The sequence below is a fragment of the Monodon monoceros genome, unplaced genomic scaffold (assembly GCF_005190385.1).
Source record: "Monodon monoceros isolate NGI ecotype Baffin Bay Population unplaced genomic scaffold, NGI_Narwhal_1 Super_Scaffold_4, whole genome shotgun sequence".
NCBI classification, from domain to species: Eukaryota; Metazoa; Chordata; class Mammalia; order Artiodactyla; family Monodontidae; genus Monodon; species Monodon monoceros.
The window spans coordinates 48,401,512-48,424,451 of record NW_021703781.1 but is presented as its reverse complement, the minus strand read 5'-3'; the positions used below and the strand labels follow the sequence as shown (position 1 = coordinate 48,424,451).

The following is a 22,940-nucleotide window of genomic DNA, read 5'->3' as shown; positions in this document are numbered from 1 at the left end:
AAGTTAGTATTAGTTCCACTAACAAATGATTTAGTAGAGTTTAGTGCATCTTGTGAACATGTATTTATGCTACGTTTATTTGCATGTTCCTCTGCTTGAAATGTTTAACGTATTAATCCTGAAAGCATGTTCTTTCCATGTATTTGAATATATTAACATCTGTAAGTGAAAGATACCCATAGTTACTGTTGTGGTGCTGAATTTTACTTATATTATAAGCTTCTTTATTTCTGCTGACGGTAGTAGAAAGTTCCTGTGTTCAAATATGACTGACATTTTCATTTAATTTATTTTGTAGCATGTATCATTAACTACTTTTAAGTGTGTTTTAAGATAAACATTATTAAATGCATCCCAAGAAATAACTAGATCCTTTCTCTTGAAACCGTTTCTGTTATGTTTCCAAACTTATATCTCATTTCCAAATTAACATCCCTCTTCTAGCACACATTCACCTTCACTTTTCTTAAAAATATGTTGTATGTTTTCATAACAACTAAAATGAGAGCATGCACTGTGTACTCTTTCTAATTCTATACAAAAGGTTTTAGGGTTTTTAAATTTTATTTATTTTGCAGTGACTTTTTTTCTTCATACAAGTAACTTTTCTGGTAGTTTTTGTTTAATGTATAAGTATATATATAACCTAACCATTCTCAGAGTCCAGGGAAATTTGAAGCTCAGAGGTCAAAATAAAATCCAAATAGAAAAGTAATAATCCATGGTTTATTTTTTGCTGTTGAGTTTTAGTAGCATATCACCATTAAAATAAATAATTTTTAATCTGTGACAGAAAGGGCTTCCTGCTAGTTGTCAGTCTAGTTCCCACGGTACATGATGTGCTTTCCATGGGCAGTGACCTTCACTCCTGCTGAGATACTTGCCTATCAATTTTCTTTTTCTTTTCCTTTTTTTTTTTTTTTGCGGTACGCAGGCCTCTTACTGTTGTGGCCTCTCCCATTGCGGAGCACAGGCTCCGGACGCGCAGGCTCAGCGGCCATGGCTCACGGGCCCAGCCGCGCCATGGCATGTGGGATCTTCCCAGACTGGGGCACGAACCCGTGTCCCCTGCATCGGCAGGCGGACTCTCAACCACTGTGCCACCAGGGAAGCCCCTTGCCTATCAATTTTCATAAGGTAGAGGCGTCCAGAGATATTCTAGTTCCAGTGTATCCTCTAACCTCTGTGGGTGCCACCATGTGGCAGTATAATAGTAGGAAGTGTGATAATAGGCTTCCCCTGCTTTTCAAAACGTTACGCTTTCAGAAACTATTAAAGTAAATTGTCCTAAGGCAAAATCCAGACAGTACATACAGTGTATCCTTACTTCACATCTGTTTTGCCACTGGCTTTTGGTACATCAGCAGAACTCATCAAACAAGCAAGTAGTGAGACCTATGGACCATTATTGGGCAACATTGGACAAGAAAAGTGGCAAAATGCCATATAATACAAAATTGGGGCTTCCTGATTTCTTAAAAGATGATTTTTTTAAATATTTAAATATAAACAATTTGGGGACATATCCAGTAGTTTGCTAGGTAACCCTCCCCTATGATTTTTACCTTCTTAACACAACTATAAAAATCTTAAGCCTGCCATTCTTTAGAAATTCTTTTTGAAGGTTAAATTTAAAACACATTCTATAATTAATTTTGACTTAATGAGAACTTGAATTTTGATGATATATAGTGTGTACTGCCGTAGTTTGGCACCAGGTAAGTTTTCCTGCTATTGTTTTTGTTTAGGAAAAGCATATGCTTTTGGATATTAGTAAATAAAGATCGTCAATGTTATCTTCCTAAGTGTCGAACTATATTTATGAGAAATGAAATTCATTTAATTTCTTGTTTTATTTTTATTTTGATACACCTGGTTTGGGGATTTTCTACATGTTTTAAAGTCAAGTTGAAGTTGTTTCATGTTAATTTTAGACTTTTAATATCCTGAACTCTTTCCATAGCTCTCGGTGAAAGGTTATAATGACAAGCAGCCAATTTTGCTAAAGAAGATCATTGAAAAAATGGCTACCTTTGAGATTGATGAAAAAAGATTTGAAATTATCAAAGAGGCAGTAAGTTTTCTCAACTTATTTTTATAATTTTTTTATTCATAAGGTGATATTGCCACATTATGAACATTTTTGAAAAAGAGGCAAGGAGGAAAAGAAACATTCATAACTCTGTGGCAGTCACTTTATCCTATCTTTGCTGAATCCTATAGGAAATCTCCCAGGAAAGCCTGGGAGACTCTGGTGGACACCTGGCCCCCTTCTCTGTAGGCCCTAAGAGCTAGGATAGCACTGACTTTCAGAGAGGAGCCTGAGGTAGACCTAGTGGCTTTCAGGGACTCCTTGAAGGTTTCATCCAACCTCCATTTAAGAAGAACACTCTAGGGCTTCCCTGGTGGCTCAGTGGTTAAGAATCCACCTGCCAGTGCAGGGGACACAGGTTCGAGCGCAGGTCTGGGAAGATCCCACATGCCGCAGAGCAACTAAGCCTATGCACCACAACTACTGAGCCTGCACTCTAGAGCCCATGAGCCACAACTACTGAAGCCCACGTGCCTAGCTCCTGTGCACTGCAACAAGAGAAGCCACCGCAGTGAAAAGCCTGTGAACTGCAACGAAGAGTAGCCCTCGCTCGCTGCAACTAGAGAAAGCCCACGTGCAGCAATGAAGACCCAACACAGCCAAAAATTAAATAAACAAACAAACAAATAAATAAAAAGGGAAGAAAAAAAAAGAAGAACACTCTATTCTGCAGGAGGGACCTCAGCCTTCCATGACAGCCTTGTCACATTAGGGGAGACTATTTAGGCTTGATGTATCTTCCACTTAAATTCAACTCATGGTTGGTCCAGTAATGGAAATATGGGATGGATAGCTACTTTAAAAGCCAAACTATGACCTTCATTGTACACCCAAAGAAATTATCATCAGTTTTCAAATTAAGATTCAATATTTTTTATATATACATATCCATGTTGCTTGCTTAGAGAGACTTTTGGGATGACCTTATGGTGAAGAATTAAAGAATGCCAAGAGATGGAGGCCTTGAAAACTGGGGATAACTTTCTGAGAGATGAAAGAGATCCTGTAGCGAAGGTACTTAGAGTACATGTCAGATGCTGGGGGTAAAAGCAGCAGCCTGGACAAAGAAAAATTATGCTCAAGACTTCTCTGGTGGTCCAGTGGTTAAGACTCCAAGCTTCCACTGCAGAGGGCACAGGTTTGATCCCTGGTCAGGGAAGTAAGATCCTTCATGCCTTGCAGTATGGCCAAAAAAAACCTTTTGAAAGTACAACATGCAATCGTTTTTCTTTATTTATTTATTTTTGGCTGCGTTGGGTCTTCATTGTTGCACGCGGGCTTTTCTCTAGTTGCGGTGAACGGGGGCTATTCTTCGTTGAGGTGTGCGGACTTCTCATTGTGGTAGCTTCTCTTGTTGCAGAGCATGGGCTCTAGGCACGTGGGCTTCAGTAGTTGTGGCACACGGGCTCAGTAGTTGTGGCTCATGGGCTCTAGAGCACAGGCTCAGTAGTTGTGGTGCACGGGCGTGGTTGCTCCACAGCATGTGGGATCTTCCCGGACCAGGGCTCGAACCCGTGTCCCCGGCATTGGCAGGCGGATTCTTAACCACTGCGCCACCAGGGAAGTCCGCAATCATTTTTAAGACTCAGTGTACACACCTCACTCTTGATACTATTTCTGGTGTTATAAGGAACATATATTTTAATTGAATTTAATTGAAGTTCTGTTCTCAGAATTTTACATTTCTTAACTTTAACTTTACATTTCTTAATTATGGGGACAAAAAACAAAAAAATTACTTAAAAAAAAAAGAAAGAAAAAAGAAAAAGCATGCTCTTTAGTTTAAGTATCAAAGGGAGAGAGGAGTAAGTCCCATTCTAAATTACATAACTTCGAAAAGGAAGATGAAGCAGATATCTCTGCATCCCATTTAACACATCATTTATGCAAAATGAAGTTTGGTTATAGCTGACCTTTTGAAATGATTTTAAAAAGATCGATAAAATTAACAAACCCACATCTCCCTTCACTAGTATATGCGATCTCTTAACAATTTCCGAGCTGAACAGCCTCACCAGCACGCCATGTACTACCTCCGCTTGCTGATGACTGAAGTGGCCTGGACTAAAGATGAATTGAAAGAAGCCCTGGATGGTGAGACTCTTTCTACTTATAGCCTAATGCTTTCTTCATTCTTTTCTAAAATCATTTTGGTTTTATCCTATTACCTAGTATTTATGCTTTCTAATAACTTGTAGTTCCATTAAAGCCAGCTGGGCATACTGTTTTTTGGGTTTTTTTGTTTTTGTTTTGTTTTTGTTTTTAGAAAAGCAGTGGTGGCCTTTGAAGTGGCTTTTGTATTCAGGCAGTTTAACCACATTTGCTGTTTTCAACCTGGACCCACAACAGTCAGTTATTACTGTTAATAGATTTCTGCAGATGACAGTGTTTTGACCCAAGCACTTACCTTGTTAATATTGAAGTTTTCAGAAAAGGAAAAAAGGGCTGAGCTTGAAAGTCTTATCGCACAGAAAGAATGCTTAGGCATTTTTGTTGTTGTTTTTGTTTTTGTTTTTTTGCGGTACGCGGGCCTCTTACCGTTGCGGCCTCTCCCGTTGCGGAGCGTAGGCTCCGAACGCGCAGGCCCAGCGGCCACGGCTCACGGGCCCAGCCGCTCCACGGCATGTGGGATCCTCCCGGACCGGGGCACAAACCCGTGTCCCCTGCATCGGCAGGCGGACTCTCAACCACTGCGCCACCATGGAAGCCCTTTAATGATCTTTTATGACAAGTCCTTTCTTATTATGTATCACTGCGCCTTTGATGACTTTAGTGACAAATCAAGAGCAAAGTATTGAAGGTCATTATTTTATTGGTTGAGTAGGCATATAGATTATAAAATTCATTAACTAGAACAGATATGTTTTTAATCTGGACAGTTAATACACTTTTCTTTGCAAAATGGTTATGAGTCACATCCGGTTGTAACAAGCAGGAATTTTACCTTTTTTAAAAAATACCACATAATTGATTTTAAATACATTTTCAAGAGACCGAACCTGCATTCAGCATGATCCAAAAGCAGAGATTTGGGGATTCCCACCCCCTTTGTTAGATTCTGGGTCAGATGGTATATGAATTGTAAGCAGAATTAGTTCTGAAGTTTCACATAGGCGTGTGATGCCTTCCTAAAATGTGTTTTATAAAGAGAAAGTCAGCACTTTTTCGGTTGAAATTTTCTGCTCTAATAATCATTCTGTTTTGATATATATATTCATCAATAATCCGGTAATGCCAACATGGCTTAATCTGGAGACAACTCAATATGAGAGGCTGGCTCCCCTGTGACTCTACGTCTGTCAGCTATCCAGGTGCCAGGGTAGCAAGAACCTCAGAATTCAGTGTGGTCCAACCGCATTTACTGACTGCCTGCTATGCACCAGGCGCCAGACTGCAGGTGCTTGAGATTAAAAAATGATCAACTAGGTGGGGTTTCTTGGATCAAGGAGCTCCAGTCTAGTGGCAAAGCGTAAATGTAAAACAGATTGTTTTTTATAGAGGCAAAGAGACTGAGTATTGTTATAGAAGTTTGCAGAGAGAGCTGAGGGGTCTAGTGAAGGGGACTTCTAGGGCAGTGCAGTGGAGTGGGATGGGTATGCATTTTGGAATTAGACTAAGATTCAAATGCAGCTCTGCCACTTACTAACTTGATGACTTTGGACAAGAAACTTAAATTTTCTTAACTTCAGTTTTCTCACCTTTAAAATGGGGATAATAACGCACAATTTATAGTTTATAAGATAACATCTATAAAATGCCTGATGCATAGTAAGCACTTGTTAATTCCCTTCCTATGTCTCTCTTTAAATTTTATTCACTAATTTTAGCATCCATTGTAGCATTTATTAGTATGGTGTCCTAATGGAGAAGGGACAACTCTTCTTTACTGAAGAATTAAATCAGTACATGTAAAAGTAATGAGAAGAACAGAAAATACACTATTAGGATTCCATAATAATAATTGATACAGGCAGTATCCACCATTGGATGCTAAATTAGTGGGTAAAAGTTAAGTAAGGACAAAATATTTGTGTGGTCTCAAAGTATTTCCTCCAAAGTAAATATTTAAAAATTATAATGGGAAAAGAAGGCATTGGTGGGGTGGCTTTTCCTAATTGCTTGTAGAGCATACATGAGTTACTTAATTATAACCAAAAGATTAAAACAGTCCGCTGGCAGACAGCACTATAGCCACGTGGTCAGTGTTTACATCACCAGTATTACAGCGTAACAGCATCATGTGCCCCTGATGTGATGCCCTGAGAAAGACATATTACCTCTGGGGTATTCTTTCTAAGAATACAGAAGCTCAATTTAAGCACGAGAAAACACTAGACAAGCCCAAATAAAGGGCATTCCATAAAATAACTGAGCAGTACTGCTGAAAACTCTTAAGGTCAGAGCTTCCCTGGTGGCGCAGTGGTTGAGAGTCCGCCTGCCGATGCAGGGGACGCGGGTTCGTGCCCCTGTCCGGGAAGATCCCACATGCCGTGGAGCAGCTGGGCCCGTGAGCCGTGGCCGCTGAGCCTGCACGTCCGGAGCCTGTGCTCCGCAACGGGAGAGGCCACAACAGTGAGAGGTCCACGTACTGGAAAAAAAAATAATAATAATCTTAAGGTCATGAAAGGCAAGGAAAGACCAAGGAACTGTTACAGATTGGAGGAAACTAAGGACACATGACAACTAAATGCAAGGTGGGATTGTGGATTAGATCCTGGAACAGGAAAGGGATATTAGTGGAAAACCCGAAATCCAAATAAAGTCTGTATTTTAGTTAATAGTATTGTCCCAGTGTTAACTTCTTAGTTTTGGTCATCATCCTATGGTTGTTACAGATGTTCACGTAAGAGCAAACTGGGTGAAGGGTATATGGGAACTCCCTGTAATATTTTTGCAACTCTTCTGTAAATCTCAAATTGTCTCAGAGTTTTTTTTTAGAAAACCTTATAGGTAGAGCTTACTATTTCTTACTCTTGTTTACAGATGTTACCCTTCCTCGCCTTAAGGCCTTCATACCTCAGCTCCTGTCACGGCTGCACATTGAAGCCCTTCTCCATGGAAACATAACAAAGCAGGTGCGGGACTGAGGTTTTAGCAATAATCTTTTATGCATCATTGCAAGAGAAAATTTTACCCTAGTTGGTCTAAGATTACTAACTAACCAGCACAGTGTGGCTGTATAAGCACATTAGTGTTGACTCAGGCTTCCCTGCCCTGTGCAGGAAGGTAGGGGAGGGTATAGGGGGAGCAGAATGATCATGGTTAACTGTGGACCTACTTTCACAGCTGTCTCCTCTGTTTTTGCCTGCCTCATGCAATCATTGAAGGAAATGGGAATAATTATCCCTACTCTGTAGGACAGCAGGACTGTGTAGTGGATAAGAGCACATGGTGTAGAATCAGGCTGGATTCAAACCTTGACTCCTCCGCTTACAAGTTATGTAATCTTCTGAAAACGTCTTAATCTCTCTATGCTCAATTTCCTTATCGGTAAAATTACTTATAAGGATTAAATTAAATAGTATATTCTTAAGTGTTCAGCACGTGGAAAGCATTCCAGATTCCCTTGGTAGTCTGTCTTAAAAGCCCACACTCTCTACCACTCTGTTATATTGCCTCCAAAACAATATGCCAAGGTCAGGTGCTAATAAGTGGCTGAGACAGTATTCTTCCCCAGGTCAGTTTTATTCAGAATAAAGCCTCACGCTTACCTCCTTTGCTTTGCTATAGCCCCAGTTGTCTGGTGTGGGTCATTGACGTGGGACCACCTTTCCATCATCAATACCTCTCCAGCTTTGGCAGTGCCTTTTCCCCAGGATCGAGATCAGTGCTGATGATGGTCTGGGTCTCTGTTTCTCTTCACTACTACCATACTGACTCTGTTGCAAACTGATGAGTTCAGCTTTTATCCATTTGAACAGGATCAAATGTATTTAAGATTTAAAAATCCACTTTTATGATAAACTAGGTTAGTTTGTTTCACAAGCATGTTGTTTCATATTGCATGGGCTACTATCTAATCAAGATACGTTTGTGATTTGTAATGTGCTGTGACCTATCTTCTTCCACAGGCTGCGTTAGGAATTATGCAGATGGTTGAAGACACCCTTATTGAACATGCTCATACAAAACCTCTCCTTCCAAGTCAGCTGGTTCGGTATAGAGAAGTTCAGCTCCCTGACAGTAAGTGGAAATGTTATATCTTTGGTAATGGACTACTTTGACATAATATCGTGTGTGATTACAGATGAGTTGAAGTCACTTGGATGATAATATATAGTTTTATGGTAAAGATCTACTGGGATCCTCTACTATTTATAGCTAGAGGTAGATAATTCTGCAGGAAAATTATCTGTAGGAGTGCCAAAGAGGTGAAATTGGAGGTAGGCAATTATTTTGAAGAGAATGATATTGGAATTGACTGGTAATTGAGTATAGAGGAGTTAGGAAAAAAATCACAAAACTAAAGAAATGTTGACTGTGAAGCATGAAATAAAATTTATTTATAAAAATGTAAATTAGAATTAGGAGTGCATAGGAGTCTTTGGTAGGTGCAGATAACACCATGTATTCATTGCATGCATATTTGATAAGGAATTAATATAAAGAATTGATAATAATATATTGGAGTTTGCAATGTTGGGTTACTTTTACATTAACAGTGGTTTCCTTTGATATAGAACTCATTAAGCATTATTTTCAATATTGTTCAGAACTGTATGGTGGGAAGTATGTTAGACCAGGGATGAGAAGCATTGATTTTTTTCTTTGAACTTTTTCTAAAAGTAATCACTTCCTCTTCTGAACCCCCAGCACAGGTTTTCTGAACCTTTCCTTGTTGAACCTACTCAGCACTTCTTCTCTTGTATTGGGATTGAAGTGCATCTCCATCTCCCCCGTTAGTCTATACATTTCTTAAGGCTGGAGTCTGTGTCTGGCTCACTTGAGTAGCTACTAAAGCATTACCTCAGGATCTCTCTGTTGAATGCTCAAAGACACTTTGAGCACAGCACTGCTATTCTGCATGGCCAGTCATTACAGACCTGGTAATGGTTACTTTCAAACTTCACTTAGTTTGTTCCTCAGTCACCGCAGCATGGCAGAGAGGGAGACTCAGGAACTGCCATTCAAGGGAATTCCCTGGTGGTCCAGTGGTTAGAACTCTGCACTTTCACTGCCTAGGGCCCTGGTTCGATTCCTGGTTGGGAAACTAATATCCCACAAGCCGCTCGGTACAGCTGAAAGAACAGATGATTGAATGAACGAACAAACTGCCATTCAAAAACCATAGCACATGGTCATCAGGCAATGACTAAACACGGTGTATTTGCTTAGTCACATTTACTGCTCATGAAATAGTTGTCAGATCATAAAGCATGGCCATCTGTTTATAACTTTGATGAATACTTGATCAGCATATCTGAGTTTTTGTCTTAGCTCTCCACCATCCAACTTTGTGTCCTTGGACAAGTCACCCCGCTTCTCAGGGTCTTTGTCGCCTCATCTCTAAAGTAAGGTGTTAGGCTGTCATCTCTGAGCATTGTGCACATTTGTGTAAATTTGTGAATTGACCTTCAGTGTGGGTGTTGGTAAACAGTATGAGGAATAGAATGCTAAGTAGATAATGGCACAACTAGTCATTTAAAAATTGTTTTGTATGGTTATTAAAACATAGGTAGTATTTCTGTTGAAGTTCTTATAGATATTAGCTAATCTAGTATGTACACTACAGTGTAGATTTCATTAACTATGGATCTCATTTAGCATCAATACTTAGTCATAAAATGGGTTTTTTGTAAGTGTTTTGCCCTTTAAAGTCAGTGAGTATTTATAGAGGGCCTACCAAGTACAGATCACTGTATTAGGATTCCCTTGGGTAAGTTGAGTTTCACATTCTTAATGAATTAACTGTAATAGTTTGGAACTGCCAAAAGACACCAACCGAACTGAACAACTTCATAACAGCCAAACAAAACAGTAACTTTATTAAACCCTAAATAAATTTTTGAACGTGTTGCTGTCTTCTTGAAACTTCCTAGGAGGATGGTTTGTCTATCAGCAGAGGAATGAAGTTCACAATAACTGTGGCATCGAGATATACTACCAAACAGACATGCAGAGCACCTCGGAGAACATGTTTCTGGAGCTCTTCTGTCAGATCATCTCCGAGCCATGCTTCAACACCCTGCGCACCAAGGAACAGCTGGGTGAGGGGGAAGCAGGGGATGGCAGGACACCTCAGTCCTTGAGGAACAGCCAGTGTTCTCGAGAGCATTCTCCACATGTACAGTCCCCTAGCATGATGCTTCAGGCATGCTCTACTCAGAAAGACTGTGAAAGCCTTGTTTGTGGGGAATCCACTTCTAGAAGATAAGCAGTTAATATCGCATGGACATTAGAGCAGTTCTTAAGGAGATGATACTGTGTTTACATTACATACGAGTCTATAAAAAGGTCATTTTGGGTGGGATGCTAGGGGAAGTCTGTTATGGGTGACAAGGTGGGAAGCAAGCCATCCACAGAAGCTTAGATTTACTGAATTTTGGATTCATTGAGGGGGCAGGTATTTTCTTTTATTCATCTTTGTTTCCCAAGCCTGGGGCACATAGAAGGTACTCAGTAAGTGTCTGTTGAGGAAATGTTTCGGCAGAGTTCTAGGCAGTGTTAAAAGCCTTGGAGATCCTGGCAGCTTTGATCAATTAAGGAAAGAAACAAGCCCCAGTAATGTACATTGAATAACCAATGAAAAAGGATTTGGGCGAGTGTCCCCAAGTAACAATCTTTTTTTAAATAACCACAGTGGTAGATGCTGGACAGCAAAAGTGGATAAGGGGCTTCCCTGGTGGCGCAGTGGTTGAGAGTCCGCCTGCCGATGCAGGGGACACGGGTTCGTGCCCCGGTCCGGGAGGATCCCACATGCCGCGGAGCGGCTGGGCCCGTGAGCCATGGCCGTGGAGCCTGTGCTCCACAGCGGGAGAGGCCACAACAGTGAGAGGCCCGCGTACAGCAAAAAAAAAAAAAAAAAAGTGGATAAGTTATGGATGGTCTTTCCCTTCATGGAGCTCACAATCTAGTCAGGAATGCAGACCTGTAAGGAATAATTGTAGTACAGTGTGGCAAATGCTACTAAGAGTGTTCAAACTCTAAAGGCTATGCTGAAGGTAGGGAGGTGTGGTTTGGGGCAGAGCAGCTGGAGAAGGCAAGCCACGAACGCTGTTTAGGAAAGATGTAGACGGTAGGTAGTGTATGAGCTCACAAGGTGACAGTGGAAGTATGACCTTCAGTTACTTGGTCTAAAGATTTGCAGTCTGAATGGAGTTGGTCCAGGAACGGGTTATCTAGCAAGAAATGCAATAGTGGAGGCAAGTTCACATAAGGAACTTGGACGTGAAAGGAAGCCGAGCTAGGACAATGGTTAGGGGATGAAAATGAGTCCAGCATTTCGTAGGGATGAGAATAACTTTAACATGGATTGAAGGGGATTAACTAGCAGACAGGGAGGAGCCTGGGAATATTGAGTCTGAAAGATAAACAAGGGTTTTATCTCCAAATTTCTAACTATTCTTCAGGGAGCTCTTCTGCCCTGTCCTTAGGAACTGAAGATATTTTAATGGCTCATTTCTTCAGAGGTGAATAATATAAAGCCCTAAAGTCGATTTTATTTGCTCTGACAGGATAAGTTTTGAAAGATTAAGAGTGACCCATGTCTCAAATGCCAAGGTCCTGACTGGCTGGTGTTTGCGTTTCAGGCTATATTGTCTTCAGTGGGCCACGCCGAGCCAATGGCATACAGGGCTTACGGTTCATCATCCAGTCAGAAAAGCCACCTCACTACCTAGAAAGCAGAGTGGAAGCTTTCTTAATTACCATGGAAAAGTCCATAGAGGACATGACAGAAGAGGCCTTCCAAAAACACATCCAAGCATTAGCGATTCGTCGACTAGACAAACCAAAGAAACTGTCTGCAGAGTGTGCTAAATACTGGGGGGAGATCATCTCCCAGCAATACAATTTTGACAGAGGTAAGGCAAAATTAGGGCCCCAACATTCATGGCATGCAAGTAAAACATTTGAGGACATTGATGTCATTCTACAAAATGGTATTTGTTTTGTAGGTGATGTTCCAGTACGATTTGGGATGGGGGTGGAGGCATACCACTTCTAAAGAATCTTTATTTAATGTAACAACAATTTCCTAGTAGAAACTTGAGCTTTTTTTTTCCTTCTCTGAACTAGAGCTGGATCTATCTGTATCTCATAATAATGCACTAATAATAAATCTGATTTCACTTTTTGTGTTCATTCAGTACGCCCCTGAGGTTCTGAGCACAGATATGTAGGTATTTCTCATAACTCTAAATGGAAAATGTGCAAATTGAACTCTCTTGAGACAGGTGCTGCCCTGGAGGCACAGGGGTTCAAACATTTCCCTTTAGGGATCTCCCAAAATTTGTCAGTGCTTTTAGATTTGGGAGACTGTGCTCCCCAAAGTGTCCTGCCTATCAGCTTCCTTTTGCCTTTCTTAGAACAGATTAACAATGGAGTGCGCTCAGCTACACTAGAAGTCAGAAAGAGTTGGGTTGTGTTCTCACTGTGACACCAACAAGCCAAAGATCTCAGCCAAGTAACATTTTTTGGGCCTGTGTTTCCTTACCTGTAATTTTTCTAGCAGTTGGATTCACTGTTAATAGTACTAGGTTGGCCAAGAAGTTCGTTCAGGTTTTTCCGTAAGATGTTTCGGAAAAACCTGTGCGAACTTCTTGGCCAACCCAGTACCTCCCACTTATTGAGCATTTGCCCTGTGCCCCTGGTATTGTGTTATTGTCAGTTAAGTAGTTGTTATCCCCAATTTCTAGATGAGGAAACTGAGGCTCAGAAAACTTGAAGTGACTAGCCCAAGACCCAACAGCTCATAACTAGAGAGACAGGATATCCTCTTACTTTTTACTTGAAATTTATTCCCTTACTACTTGCAGGAGCAGATGATCACTCAGAAAGATGGATTCTTAAGAGTGTTGGAGTGAAGTATATTGTCGTTTAGTGTAGTGTTCTGGGATACTTAAAATGAAAATACTGTAAATTCTTGTTTGATTACTTTTTTAGATAATACAGAAGTTGCCTATTTAAAAACACTTACCAAGGAAGATATTATCAAATTCTATAAGGTAGGTTCAATTTGCATGTTTAGGTTTTGATAAGGAAATACTGTATGCACTGTGTTGTGTGTTGCTGCTTTGTACCCATTCAGGCCGGATTTATGAAGGCATTTTTATGGACCTAAGTATTTTTTGTGTGTGTGTGTGGTACGCGGGCCTCTCACGGTTGTGGCCTCTCCCGTCGTGGAGCACAGGCTCCGGACGCGCAGGCTCAGCGGCCATGGCTCACGGGCCTAACCGCTCGGCGGCATGTGGGATCCTCCTGGACTGGGGCATGAACCCGTGTCCCCTGCATCGGCAGTCGGACTCTCAACCACTGTGCCACCAGGGAAGCCCTGGACCTAAGTATTTTTGACACATATTACTGTTAGGAAAAAGAGATAGTCCCTATTGAACCCAGTAGTGTTTTTCTCTCCCTCTGGACCGAGGACCGTGGTGGCCCTTCCTGGCTTCCAGATCCACCTGTTTAGGTTACCCTTCTGTTTCTTCTCTCTGTTCCTCGCCCCAGCCCACAAAGAACATCGCTGAGCTTTTGGTGGGAAGAAAGAGCAAAGAAAACAAATAGAACTTGGGAATCAGATTATTTTCCAGCCTCTGGCAACTATAAATCATCTTCACTAATTTAGTTGCCACTATGGCTCCTTTTAAAAATAAATGATTACTGGGCTTCCCTGGTGGCTCAGTGGTTGAGAGTCCGCCTGCTGATGCAGGGGACACAGGTTCGTGCCCCGGTCCGGGAAGGTCCCACATGCCGCGGAGCTGCTAGGCCCATGAGCCATGGCCGCTGAGCCTGTGCGTCCAGAGCCTGTGCTCCGCAACAGGAGAGGCCACAACAGTGAGAGGCCCACGTACGGCAAAAGATAAATAAATAAATGATTACTCACCTTTGAACTGTGTTCAGAGATCTCCTGAGTTGTTTATTTTAATTGTGTTTATTGAAGTATAGTTGATTTACAATGTCATGTTAGTTTCAGGTGTACAGCAAAGTGATTCCATTTTATATATATATATATATATATATTCTTTTTCATATTCTTTTCCATTATAGGTTATTATAAGATATTGAATATAGTCTTATTGTTTGTCTATTTTATATATAGTAGTTTGTATCTGCTAATCCCAAACTAGAGATTTGTGAGTTTTTTTTTAAAGTAGAATGACTTTTTATACTAATTATTATATTTATTTATTTATTTTTGGCTGTGTTGGGTCTTCATTGCTGCACGCAGGCTTTCTCTAGTTGTGGTGAGCAGGGAGCTACTGTTCGCTGCAGTGCGCGGGCTTCACATTACAGTGGCTTCTCTTGTTGCAGAGCGCAGACTCCAGTAGTTGTGGCACGCGGGCTCAGCAGTTGTGGCTCGTGGGCTCTAGGGTGCAGGCTCAGTAGTTGTGGCGCACGGACTTAGCTGCTCTGCGGCCTGTGGGATCTTCCCAGGCCAGGGCTAGAACCTGTGTCCCCAGCATTGGCAGGCGGATTCTTAACCACTGCGCCACTAGGGAGGTCCCAGATTTGTAAGCTTTAAATGCCTGAGCTCACTGAGAAAGTTCAGTTCATCAAGAGAAAAGAGAGGCACCACCATTAAAGTTTTCCCAGTACAGCTTGAAGAGGTTTACACCATCCAAATTTTCCCCACCTGTAACAGAATTCATAGAAGGGTAGCAAAAATTTTAAGTGGGCATATAATGTGTAGTAACCATGCTAAGTGCAGAAATTAAAAATTTATGCTGCAATAGAGTTGTACCTAAAGCGCTATATATATTCTTTGTAATGTATTGGGACCTCTAATTTGTGTAAAATACTTTTATGTCTGTTTTTTAGGACAAGGAACAAAATTCTACTCCATAATTACCATAGTACCTCAGAATTATACCCTATCTAGTATCCTTAGCCACTTCTCCTGGTTCATATCTGATTTATCAGACACCAGGTTTTTCGTTGGGAGCTCAGGTCCTGCCTCATGCTAACATCTCTGGGAGGGATGTCATCTGCTTTTCAAGGTCATTTCTCAGGGATCTGTTGTAACTGCCATAACAGGAGTGGTGCTTGCAGTTCTCATTGGAATGATTTTGTGAAATTAATTGTACAGTGAAGGCTAATCAGATCGAATTCACCACTGTTGGTGCTGTGTGGGAGAGTGAGGAAAAGGAAATAGCCCTGGGGTGGAGGTGCTGATTGTTTCATAGAAGAAAAGGGTCATTTAGCACTGTCTACCAGTTACTTTCCCCCCAGATCCTCTGCAGGACGACAAGGTTTCTGGTCTCTGTATGTGCAAACAAGTATTCATATAGCCAGCAACACCTTAGCAATAAGAAAAGAGAGACAGTAGCAATTTTAGGTTCAAAATTTGACGGTAAAAGACAGTATTTTGAATGTTCCTTTCTCAGCAATGGGATTTGAACCATTTTGGCTATGGACATGGCTGGCTGGTCAATTTACCATTTTCTTTACCTCATGGCTCCCTTGCATTGTGTAGAGGAATTGTGCTTTTTTGCAGTGATAGTCTTTTTTTTTTTTAATATTATTTATTTAGTTTTAAATTTTGGCTCTGTTGGGTCTTCGCTGCTGCATGAGGGCCCTCCCCAGCTGCGGCAAGCGGGGGCTACTCCTTGCCGCGGTGCACGGGCCTCTCATTGTGGTGGCTGCTTCCCCTGTTGCGGGCTTAAGTAGTTGTAGCGCGAGGGCTCTAGAGCGCAGGCTCAGCAGCTGTGGCTCTCGGGCCTAGCCACTCCGCGGCATGTGGGATCCTCCCAGATCAGGGCTCGAACCTGTGTCCCCTGCACTGGCAGGCGGACTCCCAACCACTGCACCACCAGGGAAGTCCCAGTGATAGTCTTTTAAAAATATATATATTTTGACAAGGGGGAGGCTCGGCCTGTGAAGGGGCAGTGGGTATATGGAAAATCTGTGCACCTTCCACTCAATTTTGCTGTGAACCCAAACTGCTTGAAAAAATAAAATCTATTTAAAAAAATGTGTGTGTATGTATGTAACAAAAGCGCATACTTTTTTTTTTTTTAATTTTTTTTCTTTTATTTTTTGGCCACACCATGCAGCATGTGGGATCTTAACTCCCTGACCAGGGATCAAACACATAATCCCTGCAGTGGAAGCACAGAGTCCTAACCACTGGACCACCAGGGAACTCCCAACACATACATATTTTTTAAATAAAACAATATATAAAATAAGATTCTGTTCTGAAATATAACCCCAGGTAGTCTTTGTGTCTGTGGAGAGAGAGCTGCAGTAGGACCATGAGGGGCAGAGTTGGGTGTGAGAGCAGGGCTCCAGGACACGTGTCCGCTGCCAGGCTGTTCAGCCATCCAGAGCCCTGCTCAGAGCTGCTGGCCTCACTCAGTGATCTGTGGGGCAGCAGCAGGAGCACATATGGCCTCTGAGCACAGACTCTGGGCTCAGCCCTATCACCAGCTAGCTAGCTCTGTGACCTTGGCCAAATTACTTAAGCTTCCTTATTTACAAAATAGAGATTATGGGGTATTCATTGAAATGAGGTATGTAAAGTGATTGGCACTTAGTAGCATTTATTAAACAGTCTCTATCGTTATCTCTTTATTAGTAATACTCAATCTTAGGATTTTTAAATATTTTAATCAGAATGTTTTAGATCGGAATATGTTTTCCTCCTTGGTGTTATACAGTGGGTTTTAGTTGTGTTGATTTACTCCTTAAGACTGTTACACTTTGTGAGGTTAGCTACTTGTTCTCAACTGCCTACAAAAGAGGGTGCTCATGTTCAGCTCTTTTTGGTTCCTAAGACATTTATTTTAAGACATTATTAGTTATGTGTGCTCAAAAAGAATGATGACTTAATATGACTTACTGTGATGTTTCCAGAAGAAATGAAGATTTCTCTTTCCTTCCACAAATTCTGTTATTTATTTGAAGTTACAGGTGGTACCTGATTATTGAATTTGTGAAAATAGCAGTTATAAGACTGACTTTCTTGTCTTGAAAAAATGAGAGTATTTATTACCAAGCTTACGCTAAATCTAGAACAGGCTTTCCCTAGCTATGTTCCATGGTACAAGATACTAGTAGGGGGTACCTAGAAAAAAGGGTTTCATGACCATGTACGTTTGGGAATGACTACTCTTTATTCTCATTCTTGGTGAATCACAGAGCATGTTAGCTTTTGAAAAGTTCTAAGAACCCCATAGTTAAGATTTCTTTAGCCCAGCATTTGTTTAGTTTTGATTAACAAAATATTTCCTAAGCTGCTGTCACTGTGGACACTTTTTTTTTTTTTTTTTTGCACAGAATACCTATAAGTATCTCTTAGCACTCTAGTGTTCCTTAGAATAGAGAAATTCTAAGAAATTTCTGCAGTTGGTTGGTTTTTAGAAAAATGGGGATTATCCAAAGTTGGTCAGGAAATTGAACAGGATATTCTGCTGTAACCGATACAGGTTAAGAGGGCAATGAAGGTTTGGGTGATAAGGGATCAAAAATAGATCTTTGGAAGCAAACGTTTTACTCCAGTAAGATGCTCTCAGATGAGGCACTGCGTGTTACTGGAGGCTGACCTGGGCTGAGCTCCTGAAAGAGGCTGTTCTGCCAGCTGGCAAAGCCGTGGGCAAGCTTGCTGTGCAACCTCAGCAGGGCTTCCATTGCAGCTGCACACGGCCAGGCTTGCAATAACTGTTCCGTAAATAACCGTGAGTCAGTCTGGCTTTGCTGCTGATCTCTTCCTCTGAGGTTACAAAACATTGCTGCTGGCTGAGGCATCAGGGGAAGCTGCATCACAACTTGTGTTTTCCCTTTTGAAAAGACAAATACAGGTCCAGCATCAAGGAAAAGGTGAGGAGACACTTCCCCATAGGATCCTTCTGCCAACATACCACTCCTGGCTTTCTTGGTAGTAACTAAGGGGAGTCCCTCAAAGCAACGTGGTGGAATGGAGAGAACAAGCAAACCTCACTTCTGGCACCATCCCTTCCAAGCTGTGTGACTCCAGCTGTGTGACTCTTTGTTTTAGAGTCAGCCTCTAAAACAGGAATCATCGTGATGTTTAGCTTACAGAGAATCAAGTGAGCTAACATAGGAGAGAGGCTGATACAAGATGACACTCAAGAGATGTTAGTTTTCTTCTTTTCTTAGGGGGGCAGGCATCGTGGTCATCCCTTAACTAAGCTCAGGCCGTTGTCTCTGCAGACACTGCAGATCAGTAGGTGCAGCCCTGCATCACACCCCAATGAGAACTAGGCTAGGCTTTTAATCCCAGCCCAGGTACCTACTAGCTGTAGGAGCTTGAGCACTTAATCTCCTTGGACTCACTTTTCTCATCGTAAGATGGGGTTAAGAATAATTCTTGCCTACCTCCTAATTTTTGTGGAGTTCAAATGAAATACTATAGGTAAGGGGAAAGAAAGGGAGGCGTCTTTACTGTTTCTGACTGCGTGAGAGCTGATTCTTCATGGTCGTAAGAGAGCACCTCATTTTAAGTTCCTTAGTGGGGCAAAAGGGTGACCTTGCTATTCTTTCCACCCAGGAAATGTTGGCAGTAGATGCCCCAAGAAGACATAAGGTATCCGTCCATGTTCTTGCCAGAGAAATGGATTCTTGTAAGTATTGAGTATTGGCTTTTTCAAAAGTGTGTTTTTAGGCACGCGATAGCTGTACCATGCCATAGCCACAGCCCTTATAGACCACCAGGAAGTAAAGGGGCACAGAAGGGGAACTAACTGGAGACAGGGTCTCCTCTGTCAAAGCAAAAATAAGGGGAAAAAGGAAATGAGGCAGTGAAGGAGAGAGCCAACAGCAGAGGACACAGTGCCGAGCTGGCCACAGCTCCATAAGAAAACAAGGCCAGGTGCTGGTAGGGCATCTCCAAAGAAGCTGTGTGGAACAACTGCATGTGGCGGGGGAAGGGTGAGCAGTTTATCCGTCCTTCCCATCTCCTGTCTGTGACGGTTTGCCCCATGACCATTTACTCCCCCGGCCTTCCAGGTTGTTTTACTGGGTCCTTCCGGGTGGCCAGAGCCTCAGGGTCCAGTGAGGTCAGAGCTGGGCACTAAGGCAGCTGCGGCCAAGGCTATTTAAGCACAGTAACATCATGAACCATCATTAGGGACACTCTGGATAGGAGGCAGGACAAGCGAACAAGGCCTTGGGAGCACACACCCTAAAAGGATCTGAAAGGTACATGAACGGGACCTGGTGCAGATTTTTAGCTGAGTCTGGTTTGTGTTTGTTTGTTTGTTTGCTCTTGTGTACAAGTATCAGTAAGTGCAAAGCATTAAACCTTTTGTTTTTTATAGGTCCTGTGGTTGGAGAGTTCCCATGTCAAAATGATATAAATTTGTCACAAGCACCGGCCTTGCCACAAGTAAGAAATATAAATTTCATGTTAGCTTGCCCTGTTAGAGGACTTCCTACTTAGAAGGAGCTTGTTCACCAGGACACATAAGACCTAGAGATTTCAGGTTACGAGGTATTCGGGCATCTACTTTAGGTCTCCCTTAAAGACCAGGTTGCCATTCTTTCCTTTTTAGCTGCAGAGACTCAGCCTTTGCTCTTGTCCGCCTTGTCCTCTAGCTTGAACAGTTGTGTTACTCTGCAATGAGTCATCTCCAGCCACATTTATCCCAGCCTTTTCCATGGTGCTTGTGCATTTTAATCATCTGGAAAGGTTGTCATTTACTTGTAAGAAGAGGAAGCTGGCAGTGTAATTAGGCTCTTGCCGGTAGGGCACACTGGCCTCTACCACTCCGCCAAAGTGGCGGTCCTGAGCCCTCAGTGGGTCTGCCCTCGAGTGCCCAGAGGAGAGCCAAGATTCTTCCCTCTGGCCCAGAGTCCCACTGGGGACATTCAGCATAGGTTTGCATAGACCCTCTGACCTTACTGATCCAGGAAGAGAGGTCAGTAGATATAATATGTAATATATAGTGTAGAAACTAGTGTGTTTATGTAAAAATAAAGTTTATGTCCTGTTCGGTCTGCTTTTTAGGCTAAATACACTAAGAGAAAGCTTTTTTTCTTTGCAGCCTGAAGTGATTCAGAACATGACTGAGTTCAAGCGTGGTTTGCCACTGTTTCCCCTTGTGAAACCACATATTAACTTCATGGCTGCAAAACTCTGAAGATTCCTCACGTGTGGGAAAGTGCAAGTGGATGCATTCCTGAGTCTTCCAAGGGCTAGGAAAACAATCTTGGCCATTTTAATATTTTCTGGTTCACTATTAGAAAAACAGAAAAAAAAAAAAAAGTTGTCAAATGTCATTATGTAGAAATATTAAAAATCCAAAGTAATTAAATTACAAAATCTTATAGATGTAGAATATTTTTAAAATACATGCCTCTTAATATTTTAAAAGTTTTCTTTTCATTACTAAGAGAAATGTCCCTTATATAACAATACTTAAAATGATGGATGATATTCCTATAGAAACTTTCTTCCTTATTCTGTAAAATAGTCACTTGTCAGAAGAAAAATATGTTAGCTTTTTTCTAAAAGCCTCCTAGGTTGACAGAAAAGACTTAAAAACATGTAGAAAGATAATACCTTTTTAAAAATGGATCCTCAACTTTGCTTTCTACTTAATGGTTTCATGTAAATAATGGAGAACATTACATTTGGCAGATAATGAACAAAGCAATGTAATTTTCTTTTATTAGTGAAATTGCTGATTATATAAGGCATGGTTTTAATCTTTTTATAGAATTTGAACATGTTTTTTATTCAAACTAGTAAAATGCTGGAAAACTCTAGAACACCCTACTTATTTACAGTGCTAGAAATACAGACTTACCTTACATCAATTTTGTCCCAAACTGAATTTCTCAGGATTACTGTGATTTGTTTTTTTCTGATTGAATTATATTGACATTCTTGTTCATAGCTGGTTTGCAGTGTTCCATCAGTGTCACTTTTTCCCATCAACACGTTGCTGTATTTATTTAACAAAAACAAACAGGGTCAACTTCAGATCCCACTGAGTGTGTGACATGCTTTTCCAACATCATCTATTCTAAACACCTGTAACTTTTTACTACCACGAAATTGCAGTCAGTATACGAACCAAAATATTTGCCCCATTATGAATATAAAAGGCAACACGTACACAGACACCTTTTTGGAGGTATAAAAAGGAAAGCCTTGGATTCTTCAATAGCGTGCTCTCCATAGAGACTCTGAATCCTGTTTTGCTACCAGTCTAATACTGCCTTAAGTGTAAAGTTACTTTTTGAATATATAAATTCAAACATACAAACACATAGATGATGACTGGAGTGAACTTTTAAAAAGTATTTTTTTTCATGAGATACAATTTTGGATGAAATTGTTACTGTAGATTTAACAGCTGTTTTGAAATATTTACTGTTATTAAAACTTAAAGAGAAATTGGAGACATACAGGCACTAGTAACAGTAAGTGGCCCTGTAGTTCACTAACTCAGGCAAAGTAAAGAATGGCATTTTCAAATGACATTTCACCTCCATATGACTTGATTTGCCAGGACTTCTTTCTGTAGAGTCATGTCTTTTCACATCTTAAGTTTTCACATTTGCTGTTTTTCTGAATAATCTGAATTTGGGGCAAGAATGATAATCCCAACTGTGGAGGCTGCTTTTGAAAGCGGGGCTCCATTTCTACTGTCAGACATATGTGGTGCTGTAACCATCTTTTTATCCCTGCCTTCAAGAGCTTCCTTGTATGAAGCCTGTCTTTGTCCATCAGAAGGTGCGTGAGTCATCATCACTTCCTTCTGGTTTTATGCATTTGTAGACTATGCAGCTTTTCATCAAACTGCAGATATATACGAGAGGGATCAAAAACTAGTCCTGAGTGCATAAATCCACCACTGGAAAAGTAAAAAATCCACTTATATCTTTTCTGTGGAAAATTATGTGCTACTGGGTAACTTTTTGCTCTTTAAAAAAAAAGGGAGGGGGTGAAATTGAACGGTGTCACTTTTATGAGAAAGTCACGTGAAGAAATCTGAACGGCATCTCACGTCATCTTACAGGAGCCTGTGGTTGCTCTTGAGCGTACTCTAGCGTTGTCTGGTTTCCACTTTGGATCTAGAGCTACTGTTGGATCACTCAGGCATCCTTATGGATTCAGCTACATGGGTCCAAGCTGCAGTCCCTGAGCAATAGCAGACTACCTGGCTACTGCTCTTTACTCAGCGCTTAGTAAATGAGATTTGCGAAACACACTAAGGTGTTAGTTACCCGTGACTTTTTGAAAAGTCTTCTTTTTCACTGCTTGATGTGGAAGAGAGAGCATGTGACACAGCCAGTACGTGGTAGAGTGCTAGGGTAATCCTGTTTACAATAAATTGCCTGAATTTCACCTCTGGAGTTTGCATTTGTATTATTTTTACAGTTTCAGTGGCCAGTCCTCAACCTACCTCTCAACATCCCGATTTGACGATGTTTCTTGCTTTCATTGTTCCCAATGTAGGAAGCAGTGGATTTTTTTTTTTTTAAGTGAATCTGGGTAACAGCGATTTAGTCAAATAAATGGGTCAATTTCACAGTCTTAAGAGTAGATCACTTTTGTAAAACAGGAATCTCAGTGTGAGAGGTTGAACTCCTTGCTGACCCCAAACCCAGAAAGATTTGTCCTGTGAGTTTCAGGGAGGAGAATTCAGAAGGTAGAAAAAATATTTCTCTCCTCATCTTCCTCGCATGTCTCCAGAGGCAGGTTAGGCAGATACCTTGTCCG

General features: G+C 41.3%; 1 protein-coding gene across 4 annotated transcripts in view; it reads left to right on the top strand.

The window, feature by feature from the left end:
* Positions 1 to 22,566, top strand: part of IDE (insulin degrading enzyme) — a 111,800-nt gene extending 89,234 nt beyond the window's left edge. For 3 of the 4 annotated variants that reach the window (XM_029245480.1, XM_029245482.1, XM_029245481.1), the window contains 10 exons: positions 1,964 to 2,074; positions 4,066 to 4,186; positions 7,076 to 7,167; positions 8,164 to 8,275; positions 10,132 to 10,299; positions 11,842 to 12,114; positions 13,196 to 13,257; positions 18,759 to 18,831; positions 19,528 to 19,595; positions 20,254 to 22,565. In XM_029245480.1, coding sequence (XP_029101313.1) covers positions 1,964 to 2,074; positions 4,066 to 4,186; positions 7,076 to 7,167; positions 8,164 to 8,275; positions 10,132 to 10,299; positions 11,842 to 12,114; positions 13,196 to 13,257; positions 18,759 to 18,831; positions 19,528 to 19,595; positions 20,254 to 20,349 — 1,176 coding nt within the window. In that variant the 3' untranslated portion in view covers positions 20,350 to 22,565. Of the gene's footprint in view, positions 1 to 1,963; positions 2,075 to 4,065; positions 4,187 to 7,075; positions 7,168 to 8,163; positions 8,276 to 10,131; positions 10,300 to 11,841; positions 12,115 to 13,195; positions 13,258 to 18,758; positions 18,832 to 19,527; positions 19,596 to 20,253 lie in introns of all 4 variants that reach the window. The other variant, XM_029245483.1, reaches the window with a different exon arrangement.
* The last annotated feature ends 374 nt before the right edge of the window (positions 22,567 to 22,940 follow it).